Here is a 21,445-nt window from a genome sequence, read left to right as displayed (position 1 = left end):
AAGAGAAGGAGCAGGAAACCGTGGCAACTGTTACACAGTCAGTGCTGTGGAGTGATAGGTCAATGAGTTCTCCTATGAAGGCAACAGATGAAGCAGAACGCAGCTGAAGAGAATATGTCTGTAGAATGCCTGCAAGAAACAAGAGCGCAAAGAATGCACCCTTAGTTCAGATGAAAATGGTCCAAGCAAAGAGTTTCTTGATTTAATAGACATGGATAGACATATTAAGATCGATGAAAGAAATAAATTACAAAAAGCAAATAAGACCCAAACTGTTAGAAGTCTGACAAAACAGATGAGCACAGTAATCAAGACTATAAAACAAAATTCATGTGATATAACAGAAGTAGGCTATATTACTGTGCAGCTAAATTAATAACAGATAAAGTCTTACCAAAAAAATGCAGAGCAATAAGGGAGAAGAAGGGAAGAAATAAAATGCAATCATGGAAGTATAGAATAGAGAAAACTAAAAAGCAGTTAAGACAAGAAGTGTCACTGTTAGAAGAATATAAAAGAGGGAACAGATCAACAAAATACTTAGAAAGCTAAATGTGATAAAAGCAATGCTCAGTATCAGAGCAGACTAGGATTTATCATACATTATTGCAAATAATAAACTAAAGATATCAGCACAAGCAAAAAAAACTTAGAAGAAATGCAAATAAATATAAAAGAATAGTACAAAATAATTGATGACCCAAAACGTTTTATAGATAAATGGGAAAAAAAGCAAAAGGAATAGAAATACCAAAAAAAAAAGACACATTATGAAGAAATATCTATGAAGACCCTGTGGAACATAAAGAAGCTGAATGGACAGAAGTAAAAGAAATAGTTGTTCTTTCAGCTTTCTCCCGGTTAAGGGTCGCCACAGCGGAACTCCGGTCCGCTAATGATTGGCAGTAGATTTTTTACAGGTGCCGAGGTGCCAGCTCGACGCCCAACCTTCAACGAAGGCACGCCCATTCTATGCATGTCTTTCAAACGCCACTTGACCGCGGGGAGGACATGCAGACTCCATACAGAAGGGACTCCAGCCATGAATCGAACAGGAGAACCTCTTGCTGCGAGGCAACAACGCTACTGCTGCACCACCGCAGCTTAAGTAAAAGAAATAGTAAGAAGTTCTAATATACAGGATATGAAATGGGATGAAGTAACGGCCATAGAAATTTAAACAAAATTAAGAAAAGCTCCTAACTGGAAACTCCAAGCCCAGATACACTATCTAACTTCTGGCTAAAAGCATTAATATCTTTACATGAATATTTAGCTATGAGTGAGTACTTGTATGTGCATCTTGAACAGATACCAACCTAACAGGAAAAATGATACTCCTCCTTAAGAGTGAACCTGTATGCCATCCTAAAAACTTAACTTCAGAGGATGTACAGACTATATTCTGGAATTGATGCAGACAGACTTTATAGTCATTTAGAAGAAAACTCAGTCATGGTAATAGATCAAAGGGGTGACATAAGAAAGTCATATGGAACAAAGGATCATTTGTTACGAAATAAAGTAGTAATGGAGAATTATAAAAAGGGGAAGAATCTGAATCTCTAAGTATGACATGGATAGATTACAAAAAAAAAATTGATAGCATCCCATATTCATGTATAAAGGAGTGCTTACAGATGTATATGATACATCTTACATTCATCAATTACCTTACAGTGACCATGAAATAGTGATAAACTGTTTTTTAATTATACTACGACAAAAGCACTTTATTATCCCAGGGAAAAAATTCAAATCATGACATTCTAGGGTGATTCTGTCACTGCTGTTGTTTTGTCTTGCCTTTAACCCCTTAAGATGTTTAATTAGGCTCCAGGAAAGCACACTTGCATAAAAATTTACTTTTTGTGGATGACTTAAAATATTAAATAGTGTATCAGGTGAGGAGTTGAAAGCACAACCGCACGTGGATAACACTTTTTCAGATGATATAACAATGACATTTGGGCTTGATAAACATGCAAAAGCAACATTTAAAACCAGAAAGCTGCAGTACCAAGAAAACATCAATCTAGGAGAGGAGTGTAATATGCAACAAAGTCTAGAAGATTTAGGAAGTGTTTACACAGGTATTTTTATACCCAAAGTAGACAAAGAATTTTTCCTCAGGTAGACAGCAAATGTTGGAGGTGTGTTGGTGAAGAAAGAGGTAACTGGAAAATTCTGGGAATGTAACGAGTTGGCAGACTTTAAATAATCCCTGTAGACTGCTCTGTCAGAGATACTGGGTGAGCAAACTGGGGTAACTATAGAAATCATTTTTTGAGCTATGATACAGACTCAGAATTGCCTAAACATAGTGAGGCCTTGCTGCATTTAATTATGGTGGCTGCCAAAAAAAGCAATTACTAGGAGAATGGAAATCAAAGTCTAAACCAACTTTAGTAGAAGTAGTGAATATACTTCTCAGTTAAAAATGCATCTAATAAATAAAGAATGATCATGATAAGCACTGCATATTCATAGTGGTCAAATGTGATGTTGCATCTACATAGATAAAAGTTACTGGAATTTCAAAAATTGACAAAATTAATCCTGAAACTGAAAAAGTAAGTGCAATCTTCAGAACACAAAAGAAAAGTGTGAAATGTACAGTTACACTTAAAAATTGCTTTGTATGTAGAGCTGTACCCCATAGTCCTGATACTTCTATATACTAACTCCAAAGTCACTGAACCTCAGATAAGAGAATGTTCCAAGATACAGTAATTTTGGATCTAGTATATATATTTCCCTGTAAATGCACTTTAAGTGTGATTCTCAGAAGAGTGAAAATTAAAGTCCATGAACATACAATGGGAACCTAATATTAAGCACACTACAAAACAAAGCTCCTTCCTGGATGTATGAGATGCAGCACTACAAGTCATGAAACTTAAAATAAAATTGTGATTCTGACAAAGGCCACAAAATTCCAAACTTTGCTGTTAGAGTTTTAATGTGTTTTGCAGAGACTTTGCCCCTGTACCTCCCCCAGCACAGGAAGCTGTGCTCGCCACACTCAAAATACTTATTTTTGTTATTAACTCTAAGATCACTGTACCTTACAGCAGGAAAATACAACTGTCCCAACTTGAGCAATATAAAAAATAGCCAAATTTGCAGAAAAGTATAACCATAGAGCACACCACTAACTAGCCCTCAGAGAATTAAACTGGTTAGAACTACCCTATCACCTAGCTCTCTCCCTCAGCAAACTACAATACACAGACTTCTCTATAAGCCATAAAAATTGCCCAGCCTGTAACAACTTATTATACAACACTACTCCCCAATAGAATTTTACACTCTATAGAAAAATCACTACTCACGATAACCAAACCATCTGGGTACTGCAGGTTACTCTCTGAATTCAAATAGTGTAGCTAAACTATAAACCACATCCCACTACCACTGAAATCCAGACTGCAAACTCATTTAAAACCAAACTAAAACTTCACCTATCAAATCAATGGATCTTCTCCTGTTTATCTCCAGGTCTAAAGCCACTAGTATCAGCAGCTCGCCATGTCAAACTACTTCTCTTCATTCAGACTGCTACACACCACAGCCAGTCTTCACTAATACGTGAATATTTTACCAGCATCTCTGAGCTGTATAAATAGTTTTATACACTGCACCCCCCTCACCTCCACACTTCTCATACAAACCGTATGATAGCCATATACATAATTATCTATGTACCTGCTTTATACCTTAACTCTTAACTACAATACATTTTTTGCCCTACTTAGTTCCTTCTCTCGCGTATGTTTCTTTGAATTTCTAAGTACTGATCACATGATCTGCTGCACAAACCCACTAATATACCTCTTCCAATGCTCAATGTTCAACATTTACTAATGCATAAGTATCTTTTATACTGTAACAGCTGCTTTTATTTCATATGAGTGTAATTCAATTACCAAATGTACATGTTATTATTAATGTATACCAATAACCAGAGAAATACTGTGCTAAAGTAAGTCCATAATCTCAGACATAAAGTAAAATCCTGTAATGAAATCATAGTTGAGTGTTTTTGTCCTTAGAGCAGTCAGGACTTCATCAGAACTAACAAGAAACTTAACAATTCACCACTGAAGCACATCCAAAAAGTCATGAGATCAAAGTAATGTAACATTGCACTAAAAATGTTTGTCTATATAAGTCAAAAATATAAATAAAGGAACTGAATCCTAAAACGAGTAAAAATATTCGAATATTATGCCTTTTCTCATGTACAAAATTTGCATTTTACATAGATATGACAAAATATTTTTAACTATAGACATATTGTCATAGAGCAAATACATTTTCAATTGTTTAAAAAGGGATTTCAGTTTATGCTCTCCTCAATCATTACTACAGCAAATGTACTTGTTGACTTAAAACTGTATGCAAGAAAACTTAACCTGGCAATTACCTTTAAAAATGCATCCAGAGGAACAAACATGTCTGAATTGAGAAAGAAGAGTCTATTTAATCTCCTATCCCCACCCATCTGTGCAAATGTATGAAAAATCATGTGAGTGAGGTAGCAGGGATTTTCTAAAATGGAAACAATATGGGTATAAAAACCTGACACTGGATAACACAAGTTAGTCAACAAACAATCCATTAGACTTATGAAGTCCAATAAAAGCAAGGGGGGGGGGTAATAATGGGCAACAAAAAGTACTCGGCTCATGTGTGTAACATTCTGGTCAATTGGACAAATACATGCGAGTTTCCGGGAGTAAGGTTAACACTGCATACAAAAGAATTGACCTTTTCACCTGGATCTTCTTACCAAAGAACTATATGAAGTTTTGCATGTCAACAAATCTGCAGTCCCTTCAACATTTGTTATACCAAAAACATACACATCTATTTCAGACCCTCCCATGGCCCATTGTGGGAACTGAGAGTTAAAAAACATATACCCCAGCTCTATTTATAGACAGAAAGTTGAGACCCTTCATCACAAATATACTTATTTTGTTAAGAGATTCTTGGGATTTCTTAAGAGGTATAGACCAAAAATGGTACAGGCAGGACCTGATTTTCATCACTATAGATGCTGTTGACTTATTTTCAGCCTTACTACACCATGAAGGTCTGGAGTTATCTGAAGAGGCCCTAACCCATTGTAACTTATTTGAAGAAGTCCTAACCCTCTGTAACTTCCTATCCAGCATGGATATCAGGCTAATTCATGACTTCATGGAAATTGTGTCAGGAGAATTCTATAAACAAACTCAGGGGCTGGTAATGGGGAAGGCATGTGCCCTTATCTATGCTAACATGGTGTTGTGGACTTGGGAGGACCACCACATTTTTACATCTCCATTTGCTGATTGTTGGCTTACATTATTCCAGGTTTCTGGATGACATATACATATTATGGTCTGACGCAATTAGACACGTTAAATGACTTTTTAAAATGTCACCCTTTTCGTCATTCACACAGCATGTTTTTCATGAAGAAGTTAACTTCTTAGATGTTGCATTAAGAAAAAATAAGTTGGAAAGAATTTTTTTTTCAAACCTGTACTGTAATACAGCTTTCTCTAGCTTGTATCTTCATTATGACAGTAACCACCCACACTTCCAAAAAAGAAGTTTGTATGTTAGACTGGCATATATGACTTCTGATTATAACATCTTTATCAGAGAAAGTAATAACCTATATGGTATGTTTTTATACCGTGGCCACCCTACAAATCTTTTAAAAACCACAAAATAGGATAGGACTGCAGGATACCAGAAGGATGAATTAAAACTCACTTTTAATAGATGAACCAGTCTTCAAATAAAAACAACTTCCAAACAAAAATAGGTTTGAATGGATAAGGCAATCTTCCATTAAAGCCAATTCCAATCTGCAGTACCCCTTATAAAAAAACATTCAATAAGCGCTTTCATTCTTCAAAGGAAACGTCATCAGATATGACATAATTTAAAAGGTAAGAATAGATGGTTGGTTCTTTAAGGGGGCTTATCAAACACGTGATCATGTCTTGTATGTTGATTTGTTTTCCTTTTTGTGAATGGAATATAAAAGGGAAATGGAAGTTTCAATTATTTATTTGATGAGCTTTGATTTCATTAAAAGATTTTACTTTATTTCTGAGTGTTTGATTTATTAAAGGATTTTACATTATTTCTGATCATTTGGTCTTACTTTAGCACAATATTTCTCTGATCATTGGTGTTCATAGCTGTGTTTTCCACTTTGCTTTTTTGGTAATTTTTGGTAATGTCTGTTCATATAGATTAATGAAGGCATGTTGGAGCTTTTCTCTCAAAGCCTCCTCTAAAAAGGGTTTCTTACTAAACTCAGTCAGACAAACCCAGTACACAAATAGAAAATAAAATACATAAAAATACTCTTAAAATGCCACAACATCAGTGTTAGTATATATATATCCACCGATTTTGCACTTAAATTCTTGCTGCTCAAGGATCACAATAATGGTCCTCAGAGTATTAATGAGCAGGCACCCAAAAGAAAATCTATGGGCAACAGCTGACTGTCAATGTGCCAAGCTGCCACCCTAGTAGGCTGGTAGTCACTGGCATTGGTAATGTTAATACTGTGGTATGTGGGCCAGAAAATGCAGGTGGCTACCTGAGGTACCTGATAAAAGAAAATACGCAGAGTAATACCTACTGCATATGTACACCCAAGTCAACAAATTAAATACATGTTCCTGAGCCCTGTATGCTGGTCCCAGAGGCAATGGGTATAGAGGCAGCATCTGACTCTCTCAGATCTATGTTTCTATATATCAAATATATGTAGACACAGCATCTAATTGCAGTTGGAGAACTGTTATTTTCTTGAATGTTTCCATATGGAGCATATTCCCAAGAGGCTTTACACATAGAAGTATCCTACAAGGTTAATTAAATGTTCAGATTTGCATAATGAACTTACTGTGCTATTTGATTGGTATGGTACTGGAGCAAATCAACTGGATATGGACAAACCTGAGACTGAATTTCAGTTACTAATATTTTATTGTTTCATTCATATAAATATGGATATGAAGCTATTTTTAGAAAAGGTTAACTCTTTAATAAGGGATATTAAAGATAAGAAGGATAAAAAGCTTGACTGTGATAAGTTGGCTTATCAGAAAGGGACAGCTTACCCTTCTCTTCTATCCTATGGTCTTGGGGGACAAAGACAACAGCATGAAGTCTATTCTAACTCCCTTGTTATGATTAATGATGTAGTGGATAAAACTGATAATGCAGCATCCACTGCAACCCTTAGATACCCCACCCCCAAGGAGATCAGAGAGATTTATGCACAAAGGTCTGGCCTCTTACAGGGAACCTCAGGAATGGAAGTAGCAAAATACCGCTTGGAGGGATGCTCAGAGATGGATGGGGTGAGGGATGAAGAAGGGGAGAGGGAGGGGAAATATGAATTGGAACAAGACCCCAATAAATACTGAGATTTTAAAATTCACAATTTTAGTGATTATCACGTTGTAGAGGGACATGATAATTTATTTGAAAGAGGGAACACATTTATTCCCACAAGAGGGACTGTTTTAAGTGTTATTTTTATATATTTTAGATTTCAAAAAAAGAAGTTGAATTTAGCCTAATTATTTAAAAAAGAACATCTAACTATGACTGGTTTTAATAAGGAATGGTACAAACCAAGCACCTTTAAAATGTCCCCACCCCACTCAGTGGTTAGTTTTTTTAAAAATATGTGAAGATAACACAAGTTTTTAGGCAAGACTGGCCTCCACAATAGAAAATATAGCTCTAAACTGAACAAAGTAGAGTGTGAAATGTTGAAAATTCTTTCTACTGACAAAAATTTTGTTTTAACGAAACCAGATAAGGGTGGGGGGGTGGGTTGGTTGTGATGAATCCGTTAACCTTGTTCTTTCCCACTAGGAGAAGATCTTTGTATTAGGGGTAGACAGTTGGATGTGGCACATTGGAATGTATGTGCGTTTTGTTGATGACATTTTTATTCTGTGGAGGGGAGACAGTAGTTTATTGGAGACCTTCATCACATACCTACATTCCACCACATCCTTCTTGAGGTTCACTGTCACCAGTTCATATGATACATTAGATTTTTTGGATGTGTGTGTAAAACAGACGGGTAATGGTTTCTTTTCACAACTGCATAGAAAGGAATGTTGGAAAAATACATTGCTGTCATTTGACAGCATGCATCCCCGTTTTACCTTCCCCAATATTATACAGGGGCAGGTCAGTAGAACTTCCAGAATTAGTATGGTTGATACACAGTTTAGTGAGGAGTTGAGCAAGCTTGAGAAGTGTTTTCAGGAAAGGGGTTATGATGATGGCCTAGTTAAAAAGGTAGTGGATAGGAGTAAAGGCCTCAGGCAAAATAGGTATAAACCCTGGCTCAAACGAACCCAAGGAGAACAAGCCTGTACTAATGTTAGTAGTCGTACACAAAGGGAACAGAAGGTAATATTGACGTATAGCAGTAATATCAGGGATGTATGTGATATCATACATAGAAACTGGAACATCCTGACTAGTGACATTGGTATAAGGGATATAGTAGGTGAAGGTCCGTGTTTCAGGTATAGGAGAAATAAAAATCTGAAAGACCTGTTGTGCAAAGAAAGGACTGCTACTGGTAATAAGCTTGTTAAAAGCACCGTAGGCACTGTTCCATGTGGGACTTGCAAGGCCTGTGGCTATATTAATAGGGAGACTTTATTTAAACATCCGGTCAGTGGTAGATTATTCCACTTGAAGGGAAGGGCTACCTGCAGGACTACAGATGTGATATATTTGGCTGAATGTTTGTCTTGCCCTAGTTTTTACGTAGGGAAAACCAATAACATGTTAAAAGTAAGAGTTTTACAACATCTATCATCCATAAGAAATTGTGATGAACATAATGCTTTATACAGGCACATTAAGGCTTATCCCACACACAGTTTTAGGTTTAGAACCATTGTCAATATAACACTAAACAGTAGGGGGGGTGATATCAGACAGTTATCAGAAGTTGCTGAATCCAAATGGATTCTGGAATTAACAGCCCATAGGAGTCCTGGATTGAATGATATCGTACCTCTTAAACCAGCCCTTAAAAATAGGCGGGTTTTTATTAGTTTGTCATTGGTCAGTTTCTTTTTAAATTGATTTTGTAGTGTTGAGTGCAATATCTGATGAAGGGTTATGCCCAAAAGCGCTCATCTTGTCTGCAGTTTTGTGTTTTAATAAATTTTACAAGTTTGGATATATAGCAGTGTCCTGCCGCGTTTTTTGGATATACAAAAGCCGTTTTACAGCAGAGGCCCGGGGAGAAAAGCTCCAAAACATCGTTACAAAAAATATAACCGTTACAAACACAGTTAACATTATAATCATTTACAATAAAACTTGTAGACCAGTTATCATATATATGCAGTTACAATTATTTATAAAGATGCTATAAAGAATACTGCAGCAGAAGGAAAGGAGACAGTGTTAGGTAAAAAAATAATGAAGTAGACTAGTTTAAGTTGTAAATGTTTTGGTATAGAGGAGAAAAAATGATGGTAAGACAGAGGAAGTTAGGTTTGTTATTTAGTGAAGGTATATACAAGGATGCCAAGAACAGGTACAAATCCAGTGACTTTCTAAGCACTCTTTAGTGGCTAGTTTGAATAATTTAGGATGTGAAAGTGATCTAACTTCTTGTGGGAGTTTGTTCAAAGCAATAGAGGGATGGCAGCTGTATGTAATGGTTCCTATTTTGGACTTGGGCTTGTAGATTTGGAAAAGGTGTTGGGTGGAGCTCCTGAGTAGTCTGGATAGGACATAGTGGGTGATTATGGTGCCTAGTGTTGGACAGTAGGATGGTGAATAAATAATGGAGTGTATAATTTGGAGCTGAGAGAGGAGTAGGAGGTGTGGTAGTTCAAGCCAGTTTAGATGTCTGAGGGAGATACAGTGGTGAGGTTTGTTGTGCAGCAAATCTGGCTATTTTGTGATAGGTTGTTTCGAGTTTGCTAAGTAAGGTGGAGTTAAGATTTGTGAGTATTTGGGAGCAGTATGATAGGCATGTCAAAAGATAAGCATGGTTCTAGATTCAGGGGTTAGGAATTTTTTTATTTCTGTAGAGAATTCCTAGTTTTTGGTGTTTTTTCCTGATACAGTTATTTATATGGAGATCAAATTTTAGCTTATCATCAATGGTTATACCAAGGAGTTTAGTACTAGAGTCAGCAACTATGAGAGTGGGATTTAGTGATTTTAGGTTGGATGATGTGCGGATAGTGAATCATAAACTGCAGTGGATTAGCAAGGAGGAAGTAAGGATAGCTATGAAGAGGATGAAGAAAGGAAAGGCTGTTGGTCCAGATGACATACCTGTGGAAGCATGGAGGTGTTTAGGTGAAATGGCAGTGGAGTTTTTAACTAGATTGTTTAATGAAATCTTGGGAAGTGAGAGGATGCCTGAGGAATGGAGAAAAATTGTTTTGGTACCGATTTTTAAGAATAAGGGTGATGTGCAGAGCTGTAGTAACTACAGAGGGATTAAATTGATCAGTCACAGCATGAAGTTATGGAAAAGAGTAGTGGAAGCTAGGTTAAGAAAGGAGGTGATGATTAATGATCAGCAGTATGGTTTTATACCAGAAAAGAGCTCTATAGATGTGATGTTTGCTCTGATTGTGTTTATGGAGAAGTACAGAGAAGGTCAGAAGGAGTTGCATTGTGTTTTTGTGGATTTAGAGAAAGCATATGACAGGGTGCCTGGAGAGGAGTTGGGTATTGTATGAGGAAGACGGGAGTGTCAGAGAAGTATGTAAGAGTGGTACAGGATATGTACGAGGGTAGTGTGACAGCGGTGAGGTCTGCAGTGGGAGTGACAAATGCGTTTAAGTTGGAGGTGGGATTACATCAAGGATCAGCTCTGAGCCCTTTCTTATTTGCAATGGTGATGGACAGGTTGACAGACGAGATCAGACAGGAGTCCCCGTGGACTATGATGTTTGCAGATGACATTGTGATCTGTAGTAAGAGTAGGGAACATGTGGAGGAGACCCTGGAGAGGTGAAGATATGCTCTAGAGAGAAGAGGAATGAAGGTCAGCAGGACTAAGACAGAATATATGTGTGTGAATGAGAGGGAAGATAGAGGAATGGTGAGGATGCAGGGAGTAGAGGTGGCAAAGGTGGATGAGTTTTAAATACTTGGTATCAACAATTCAGAGTAATGGTGAGTGTGGAAGAGAGGTGAAGAAGAGAGCACAGGCAGGATGGAGTGGGTGGAGAAAAGTGTCAGGACTGATTTGTGACAGACGAGTACCAGTAAGAGTGAAAGGGAAGGTCTACAAGAGGGTAGTGAGACCAGCTACGTTATATGGGTTGGAGACAGTGGCATTGACAAAAAGGCAAGAGTCAGAGCTTGACGTGGCAGAGCTGAAGATGTTAAGATTTGCACTGGGTGTGACGAGGATGGACAGGATTAGGAATAAGTATATTAGAGGGTCAGCCCAGGTTGGAAGGTTTGGAGACAAAGCCAGAGAGGCACGATTATGTTGGTTTGGACATGTGCTGAGGAGGGATGCTGAGTATATTGGGAAAAAGATGCTAAGGATGAAGCTGCTAGGTAACAGGAAAAGAGGGAGGCCTAAGATAAGGTTTATGGATGTGGTGAGAGAGGACATGCAGGTGGTTGGTGTGACAGAGCAAGATGCAGAGGACAGGAAAAAATGGAAACATTTTATCTGCTGTGGCGACCCCTGATGGGAGCAGCCGAAAGAAGAAGAAGAAGATTTGAAAAGTAGATTTTTATATGAGTATCAGTTTTGGGGAGAAAGATAAGAGTTTGTTTTTTTGGGGATTAAGGATGAGCTGATTATTGGTGAGCCAGGTTTCAACAGAGTTGAAAGAAGACTGGGTAGTTGTTAGAAGTTCAGAGGGTGAGTTAGCAATGGTGATAACTGTGGAGTTATCTGCATACTGGACTAATGAGGACTGTAGAGTGAGTTGGTTAAGATATTGAAAAGTAGTGGTCCAAGGATGAATCCTTAGGGAACACCCATTTTCACTGAAAGGGGAGATGATAGTGAGGACTGCCATTTTACTTCTTGCTGTTGGTCAGTGAGATAGCTGGAGAACCACGCTATTGTTGCAGTAGAAAAGTTGAGATCCAAGAGTTTATTCGGTAGCAGAGGATGTGAGACAGTGTCGAAGGCTTTTGACAGGTCAAGGAATAAGCGTGAGATAAGTTTAGTATTATCTCTAGCTATACTAATGGTGTTGAGAAAGGAAAGTAGAGTTGTAGTGGTACTATGTTTGGGTTGGAAACTGTGCTGAGTGGTAGTGAGGAGTGTGCCCTGTATAAGATATTGCATTACTTGTGTATGTATACATTTTTCTAAGAGTTTAGACAGAGGAGAGAGGATAGCTATTGGTCTGAAGTTTGAGAGTTCTAGGGAATTGCCACCTTTGTGAATAGTTATGGTGTAGAATTGTTTCTAGATAGCAGGTACTTTAGCTTCAGAGACAGAATGGTTGATTAAAATAGATACTGGCAAAGCAATAGAGGTAGCAGCTATCTGAAGAAAGTAAGATAGGATACTGTCAACAGAAAGGGAACATGGTTTTAGTTTGGAAAGAAGAGTTTTGATGTAAGCAGTACTATATATAAATATATATATATATATATATATATATAGAGAGAGAGAGACAGAGAATATATATATATATATATATATATATATATATATATATATATATATATATATATATATATACATACTTTTATTTTAAAGTTTACGTTGTAACTTTGTCAAGTATTGACAATTATACAATTAAATTAGTTTCTTGTGTGGAACCAGGGTATGCCTGAAACATGTGCTTTGGATCATTACTTTACTTCTGTAAACTAATTCAGACAAATAAACTGTCACATAAGTCAGTGCCTGATAATATAATTTTGTGAAAGAGAACTCTTTGCATTGTGCAGTCATTTACCTGACATTCAGTAATGCATTCTTCTTCTTTCAGCTCTGTTTTCTTCTCCACTATGTCTGCACACAGAAGTGCCTCCAGGACTGGCCCTTCAGGCAGCCCACCTTCCTTCTTCAATGGAATTTCATAATCTGTAAAAAGTGAGTAACAGGAGAAGATTTAGAATACAACTGAAACATCTAGTCTGTAGAGACAAATTCAAAGACAGATACATCTGCAGCTACACCCAAAACATGAGCAAATTACAGCATTAGATATGCAGTTCTACATACTGACCCCGGAAATCCAGTCATCTCTCACACTGCTGATGTCTATTTTACTCTTGATGTTACTGTAAGGGCCTTCCCCAAGGCTGCTCTGAATACCTAGAGAATCTTATCATAAATTCAATATGAGTAGACATATCCTATTTATATACAAAACTGGCTGATCGGTTAACCTCCACCTAGGACTGTAACAGTTTTAAGGATACTTGTTAACTCTTAATCTAGGTTCAGGTTAGTCAGCACATGTGTGGATCAACATATAGTCTGCTCCTCTTTAAATGTGTTGTATGAACTGTTTAACTGTTGATTTGATAACTTTTAGTTTTCCCTCAAATGTTATTACTATGTATATTTTATATCAGTCCAGTCTGTTTTAGTTATTGGTTATTTGTTCTGACATGTAAATAACAATGCCATGTGATTTTTTACTGTCTTTTGATTATTCAAAGTGATGTTTCTAGCCCTTTGGACCAGATTATGACTGAAAATGCTCTGCTGATCTGTAGCAGACATAGTTAACAACTAAATGAATAAAAATTTAGAATGAGATAGCTTGTAAACACATTAAAAAACATTTACTTGTAATGCTATAAATTCCGACAGTGAAAACAGATTTATGGGAAAACAGATGAAATTACTGAAGCCTCCAATGATGCAGGTAAGAGAAGGAAGAAAGAAGGGTGGGAAAAGCATCTACAAAACCTATCATATAACATCCTATGCTTAGGGCAGCTAGAGAGATTATTTGGTTCTCTGTTTCAGTACATTAAACTCCATGTGGTATTGTTGCCTTTATTGCTTATTGAAACTTTTCATTCTCTGTGGTAGTACTGAACTTGCTAATGTTACGGTCACTATTGCTGCTTTGCTGTTGCTGTATTTGCACACCTTGTTTTTTCCATCTGGACATTTATATATTAATTATCTGGCCAATGAATGAAACAGGTGTAAATCCACCAAACAAGCACTACATAAATACACAAACATACAAGTAAATGTGCAGCATAACCTAGAATTCCAGATGCTTTGCAAACATAGTATGCTAACCATAAAGAACTAGCATATGGAGTTTTTTAATGCTAATAATAAGTAAAAAGAAAAGTATTAACACTTACCAATCGTATCGGAGGTGCCCTTTCCCTTATACAGTTGAAAACCTGCTCACGCGATATTAAAAACTCAGGCGAGAATAATGCAGTATTGTAGTTAACATGACTCACGTTGTGCACGCAATGATTATGTGATCCGCTACAGCTGGTGGGCCATTATGCCACTTAGAGGTTCTACCCAAGCATATGCTATATAGCAGTCAGTGGGAACAAACTGTCAGCGACATGACTTAGGCAGGAATGAGCAGTTTTGCCAGTCAGCTTCCAGGCTGAAGAATATAGAAAAATATTCTATATCACTCTAGCTAACAAAATTAAAAGTATATCTGCTCAAAATAAAATTGTAGTTTTCTGCATCTCAGTTTTTATTTATATATTTATTTTATAAGTACATGAGCTGGACAATGAGGCCTTTTTTCAGTCATGACCAGTTACAAATAGTGAGCATAAATCAAGGCAGATGAAAATGAAGAAATGAAATGAACAACAGAAATATAACAGTCACAGTTACTCCCTTACAGCATACTGATGGGGTGGTCTGTATCACCAAACTGGGCACAACACTAGGAAAAAATGTTGATTTTGCAACACCAGTGAAACACTGACATTTGTCTTCTGTTTTATTTTCATTTTGAAGTTAAATACGCAGATGTGTGTGTAACACTGATGTTATGGTTCATATACTAGGAAATGCATAGCTGGTACAAGCTATAGATGTTTAGGATGAAAAGTGTAAATGAAGATGTGGAACAGGAAAACACAGCTTTCAAAGCTGAAGGTAAAGTGTATCATGAAGAGGAGAGTAGTGGTTAAGATTCAACAGTTTGTAGATAGAGGAGGCAGTTAAAAATTTACCTGCAAAAAGACAGGAAGTAATGAAAATCTTCTAAGGTAAGAAAGTTTAACTCACTGAGGAAAGAACTGCACAGAAAAATGTTTAATTTATTTAGTGCTTCCTGAACAGTTTATAAAATTAGATGCAGACATCCCAGCTACAAAATGGGATTTCACGATGCTCAACGGGAATGGGAGCTCTGTTATGACTGGAAAACTGTTGTACTTTGGTAGAAGAATCAAATCTTTTGTGGTAGTTTTTTTTTTTTTTTTTTTTTTTATTAGGGACTCCATTTAGTCAGGTAGCATGTTCAGTTAATGTGTAATGTGCCAACCCAAATCCTGGGTTCACTACTAAATATCAAAATACCACAATCCCAACACTCACACACCCAGAATCTCGAGATTGTGGAATCTCAAAGAAAAAAAAACTAAAACACAAAACCATCAGTAATAACATTTTTGCAGGGCAGCAAGCCCCCCTGCACCCCCCACACCCCCTGCAACTTAAATATACCAACTCTGAGATTACAATACAGTGGAGAGAACGGCAAAGTTCCCGTTCCACACTGTACGGAAATCTCCATTCACAGTTTTTGAGATTCCCCAATCTAGAGAAATTCTGGGTGTCGGTATTCAGAGTCTCGGGATTGTAGTATTTTGATATTTAGTAGTGAACCCCAAATCCTAGATATCTAACCAAGCTAACCTGCAAGAAGAGCAGTTAATGTCAGCACTGAGAAATGAGATAAGAATTACACAGATGTGCCACAAGGGCATGCAATTGTTTATCTAAAAGCTGATCCTTAGGCCTTTATGGGTAAATCATTTGAATATGAAATGCAAGTAATTGAATAGCTTTCTTTCTGCAGACCAATGATGTTTATGTAAACATTACAAGTAACTGATTATCTATATAAAACAAAATATTAACTTTAGATTGGCTGAGCAATATCTTATTTATGAAATGTTAAAAAACAGTGGCCTCAACACAGATTCTTGAGGAACTCCAGGCATGATGACAGCAAATGAAATAGGGCTTTACCAGTTTTAACTCTCAATGTTCAGTCTAGAAAGTAGCTCTGCAGTCACTACAAAACTCAGGTTAATCCCATTAGCCTACAGAAAGAAAAAAAATCATATACTTACTTTAAACTTTTAAATTGTACTCCAGTTAGTTGCAAGAGTCTGTAGATTTATAAAGTTTGTCACTTTGGAAAAGTAGTGCAATGGTGAATGGTGATATAGCCCCTTCAGAATTCATGCTGTCTTTTCAACTGAAGACTATAGTCCTCAAGTTTTTTTTTTTTTGTTTGTTTTTAAGTTAACAGGAGGTGCCCCTCTGCAGGTTCTATAAAGCTAAGAAAGCGCAGAGATATTTGTCAGACTCAAGTAGCTATATAGGATCAAACTTGGAAGAAGGAATGATGGTTAAAAGTTTCTGCAGATCAGCATATTAGAAATAGATTCTAAGATACTAATATTACAAAAAAGGGGGCAAACTTATACATTTGTCTCAAACTCTCAGGAATTTGGGGAAAAGATCAGCTGATGCTGGTCACCATAGATGGGGACAGTTTTAAGCCATTGGTTAACTTATTTTAAAGTCACTCTTTGAAATGAGAAAATAGAATTTTACTCAAAAATGTTGGCAAGTCAGCTTACCTTGAGCCAGATGCAAAGAAGAATTTTAGCATAAATACGAAAATACTGAGTAAAGACATAAATAATATTTTATGGAGGAAGCACCATTTATTTCAAGGTAATAATATAATCATATCCAGTCCTGTAAGTAAGACTGTTAATTTCATACCCAAAGTTTTTTTTACAACAATTTAACAATAAAGCTTGATATTGGATAATGTAATCTGCCTTTGCTTCTCTGGTTAAGTTTTACAGTGGTTCTTGATAAGACATTGCTGGGTTCATGAGAATCGATCATTACATGATTGATAGGGGTTCACTACTTCCTTTCTTGTAGCAAAAGGTCTAATGAATTTTGTATGTAATCCAGGAAGAAGAGGTCCAACAGACTCTCTTAAATCTTATCAGTTGGCATTTCTCTTGAAACAGACAAGGGTGGTTGAGAAAATAATGCAGCACATCATTAAATCCACCTTGTAATATGAAGGGTATAGTACATTTATGAAATCTGTTTGCTATACAACAGCGGCTGAGTAGTACACTCTGTCAGGTTTTGTCTTCAAGCAGAATAAAACACTGATCTTACCGTATAAGCTCATCAATAAAGGGTATACCACACTATCTGGGGTATATCACACCATTTGGGATAGACCACACCATCTTGGAGATCCCTCATCTGTGGTATATCACACCATCTGGAGGATCCCATGTCATCTGGGGGTATACCACACCATCTGGGGGTACAGCACACCATCTGTGGTACACCACATCATCTGGGGTATATCACACCATTTGGGATACACCACACCATCTGGGAGATCCCATGCCATATGTGGTATATCACACCATCTGGGAGTATACCACACCATCTGGGGTATAACGCATACTCTGAGGGGGTACACCACACCATCTGAGAGATCCTACACTATCCAGGAGTTTACCATTCCATCTAGGGGTGCACCACACCACAGCAAACCATCTGTGAGTATACCACACAATATGGGGAGATACCATACCACACCATCTGGGGTTATACATCATTTGGGGCTACACTGCACCGTCTGGTGGTATATCACTCCATCTGTGGGAATATCATACCCTCTTAGAGTACACCATACCACCTGGGAGATCCCACACCATCTAGCTGTACACCAAACCATCTGGGAGATCCCATGCTATATCACAGCATCTGGGGGGTATACCACACAGTCTGGGGGTACACCACACCACCTGGGAGATCCCACACCATCTAGGGGTATACCACACCATCCAGGGGTGTACCACACCACAGCACACCATCTGGGGTATACCACACAATATGGGGGTATGCCATACCATGCCATCTGGGGATCCCATACCATCTGGTCATATATCACACCATATAAGGGTACACCATACCACCTGGGAGATTCCACACCATCTAGGGGTATCCCACACCACAGCACACCATCTAGGGTATACCACATCAGCTGCGGTATATCACACCATCAGGGGGCATATCATGCCACCTGGGTGATCCCACACTATCTGGGGGTACATCACACAATCTGGGGGCATTTCTTAACTAAAATATAGAAAGGAATGTTTTCCAATTGGGATATTAGGTCTGGTAGAATGGTGTTCCGCAACATGAAAATGCATTTTGCAGTGTAGTAATGAGAGCAAGTCAAAACACAAGTTGAAGTCACAGACGGTAATAGAATTATGCTTAATGGGGAAAATAAATACAAGCTTCAGTTTGCTATGCACTCCAGTGGGTAAGGCTGAAGAGAGGTTTAAATGAGCTCAGCTTAAAGTTTGAATTATTCCTTTGACACATTTCAAATACAACATTGTGTTGATTTAATACAATGACAAGGGGTAGTCTTGGAGACTAGAAACAGAATTCCACTCCAGTCCTAGATGTAAGCCTCTGACATTGTGAGTTCCACATTCTTCCTCGGCTGGAGGGAGAATGATCACTACCATACATAAGGGATCCCTAATACCATAGGCATTCAGGGCTCAAGCTGTCTGTGGAGACATATTCCTGACACTATCAGCATTTATGTTACAATTACATAATTATTTATGTTGCTATGAAATTGGAGAGAATTCCACAGTTTCACTTCACTTTCTCCCAATGATGCTAATATTATAGCAAAGATCGGGGAGATTTGGGAATGACTGCTTTCAAGGAATTTCTTTAGGAGCAGAACCAGAAGTGCAAGATCTTTTATACATTAAATAAATTGCAGAGCAGTGTATGTGGGTAAACTGTAAATCTTAGGTGGGTGGTTAAAGGGACGATATATTTCAGCCCCATCCTAACTGCCAAAGGGAAGAAGCTTCTGCAGAATTTCTGAATATAAGGCAAGGAGCTTACTCCACTGATATGAAGGTTATAATGCAAAATATTTTGAGTGTGTTCATTTTATCAAAGCCCTGTTTTACATAAAATACAGCCTGTGCACACCTGTTGAAATTGGTTACCTAGGTAAACAAAGAAAATTAAAGACATTTATTTGTGCAAAGTAGGGGATGTTTTTGAACTCTGCCACTAAACACATAGCATAGCTATATTTTCAGTGTACTGTAGCACTTATCAATCCCTGAGAGCTTACTAACGTTAATGCTAGCAAGTTATTAACATGCATTTGAAAAGGACACTCAGTCTAGAAACCTGCCTAATATTAGCTTTAAAATACAACTTGTCTATTCACTGAATTACATATGTAAATACAAAAAATTCACATTAAGCAAAGATAAAGACAAGAAATGTCCAAGAAAGCAACCTCAAGTTTATAATCCTGCATGAGTGCTTTTATTTTCTGTTGAGGTCCATTCCTGCACAGACAGCCCAATTAGTCTTTCTCTCTCCACAAATACATATACATGTGTATGTGTGCATTTTATAAATATATATATATATATATATATATATATATAAAACAGGTGTGGAAAGAGTACTTTGAGGGGTTGATGAATGAAGAGAATGAGAGGGAGAGAAGGTTGGATGATGTAGGGATAGTGAATCATGAAGTACAATGGATTAGCAAGGAGGAAGTAAGGAAAGCTATGAAGTGGATGAAGAATGGAAAGGCTGTTGGCCCAGATGACATACCTGGGGAAGCATGGAGGTGTTTAGGTGAAATGGCAGTGGAGTTTTTAACCAGATTGTTTAATGAAATCTTAGAAAGTGAGAGGATGCCTGAGGAAAGGAGAAAAAGTGTTTTGGTACCGATTTTTAAGAATAAGGGTGATGTGCAGAGCTGTAGTAACTACGGAGGGAATAAATTCATCAGTCACAGCATGAAGTTATGGGAAAGAGTAGTGGAAGCTAGGTTAAGAAGGGACATGATGATTAGTGAACAGCAGTATGGTTTCATGCCGGGAAAGAGCACTACAGATGAGATGTTTGCTCTGAGAGTGTTGATGGAGAAGTACAGAGAATGTCAGAAGGAGTTGCACTGTGTTTTTGTAGACTTAGAGAAAGCATATGACAGGGTGCCTAAAGAGGAGTTGTAGTATTGTATGAGGAAGTCAGGAGTGTCAGAGAAGTATGTAAGAGTGGTACAGGATATGTACGAGGGTAGTGTGACAGCGGTGAGGTCTGCAGTGGGAGTGACGGATGCGTTTAAGGTGGAGGTGTGGTTACATCAAGGAACAGCTCTGAGCCCTTTCTTATTTGCAATGGTGATGGACAGGTTGACAAACGAGATCAGACAGGGGTCCCCATGGACTATGATGTTTGCAGATGAAGTTGTGATCTGTAGTGAGAGTAGGGAACAGGTGGAGGAGACCCTGGAGAGATGGATATATGCTCTAGAGAGAAGAGGAATGAAGGTCAGCAGGACTAAGACAGAATATATGTGTGTGAATGAGAGGGAGGATAGAGGAATGGTGGGGATGCAAGGAGTAGAGGCGGCGAAGGGGGATGAGTTTAAATACTTGGGGTCAGTAGTTCAGAGTAACGGTGAGTGTGGAAGAGAGGTGAAGAAGAGAGTACAGGCAGGATGGAGTGGTTGGACAAGAGTGTCAGGAGTGATTTGTGACAGACGAGTACCTATAACAGTGAAAGGGAAGGTCTACAAAAGGGTAGTGAGACCAGCTATGTTATATGGGTTGGAGACAGTCGCATTGACAAAAAGGCAGGAGTTTGAGCTGGATGAGTTAAAGATGTTAAGATTTGCACTGGGTGTGACGAGGGTGGACAGGATTAGGAATAAGTATATTAGAGGGTCAGCCCAGGTTGGAAGGTTTGGAGACAAAGCCAGAGAGGCAAGATTACATTGGTTTGGACATGTGCTGAGGAGGGATGCTGAGTATATTGGGGAAAAGATCCTAAGGATGAAGCTACCAGGTAACAGGAAAAGAGGAAGGCCTAAGGTAAGGTTTATGGATGTGGTGAGAGAGGACATGCAGGTGGTTGGTGTGACAGAGCAAGATGCAGAGGACAGGAAGAAATGGAAACAGATTATCCACTCTGGCAACCCCTAATGGGAACAGCCGAAAGAAGATGATGATGATATATATATATATATATATATATATATATATATATATATATATATATATATTTCACACACACAAACACACATGTGTTTTGTGTGTATGTGTATAGGTATAGCTACAAAATACA

At 37.8% G+C, this 21,445-nt stretch overlaps 1 protein-coding gene across 9 annotated transcripts in view; it reads right to left on the bottom strand.

Moving 5' to 3' along the window:
• DPF1 (double PHD fingers 1) overlaps positions 1 to 21,445 on the bottom strand; it is a 1,255,311-nt gene that overhangs the window by 1,005,438 nt on the left and 228,428 nt on the right. For all 9 annotated transcript variants that reach the window (XM_044080027.1, XM_044079637.1, XM_044080109.1 and 6 more), the window contains one exon: positions 12,975 to 13,102. In XM_044080027.1, the coding sequence (XP_043935962.1) occupies positions 12,975 to 13,102 (128 nt within the window). The remainder of the gene's footprint in view (positions 1 to 12,974; positions 13,103 to 21,445) is intronic.

The sequence above is a fragment of the Protopterus annectens genome, chromosome 1.part0 (assembly GCF_019279795.1).
Source record: "Protopterus annectens isolate FY-2018-M chromosome 1.part0, PAN1.0, whole genome shotgun sequence".
Classification (NCBI taxonomy): Eukaryota; Metazoa; Chordata; order Ceratodontiformes; family Protopteridae; genus Protopterus; species Protopterus annectens.
Note: the sequence above shows the minus strand (reverse complement) of the source record. Positions and strands in the feature narration are given on the sequence as shown.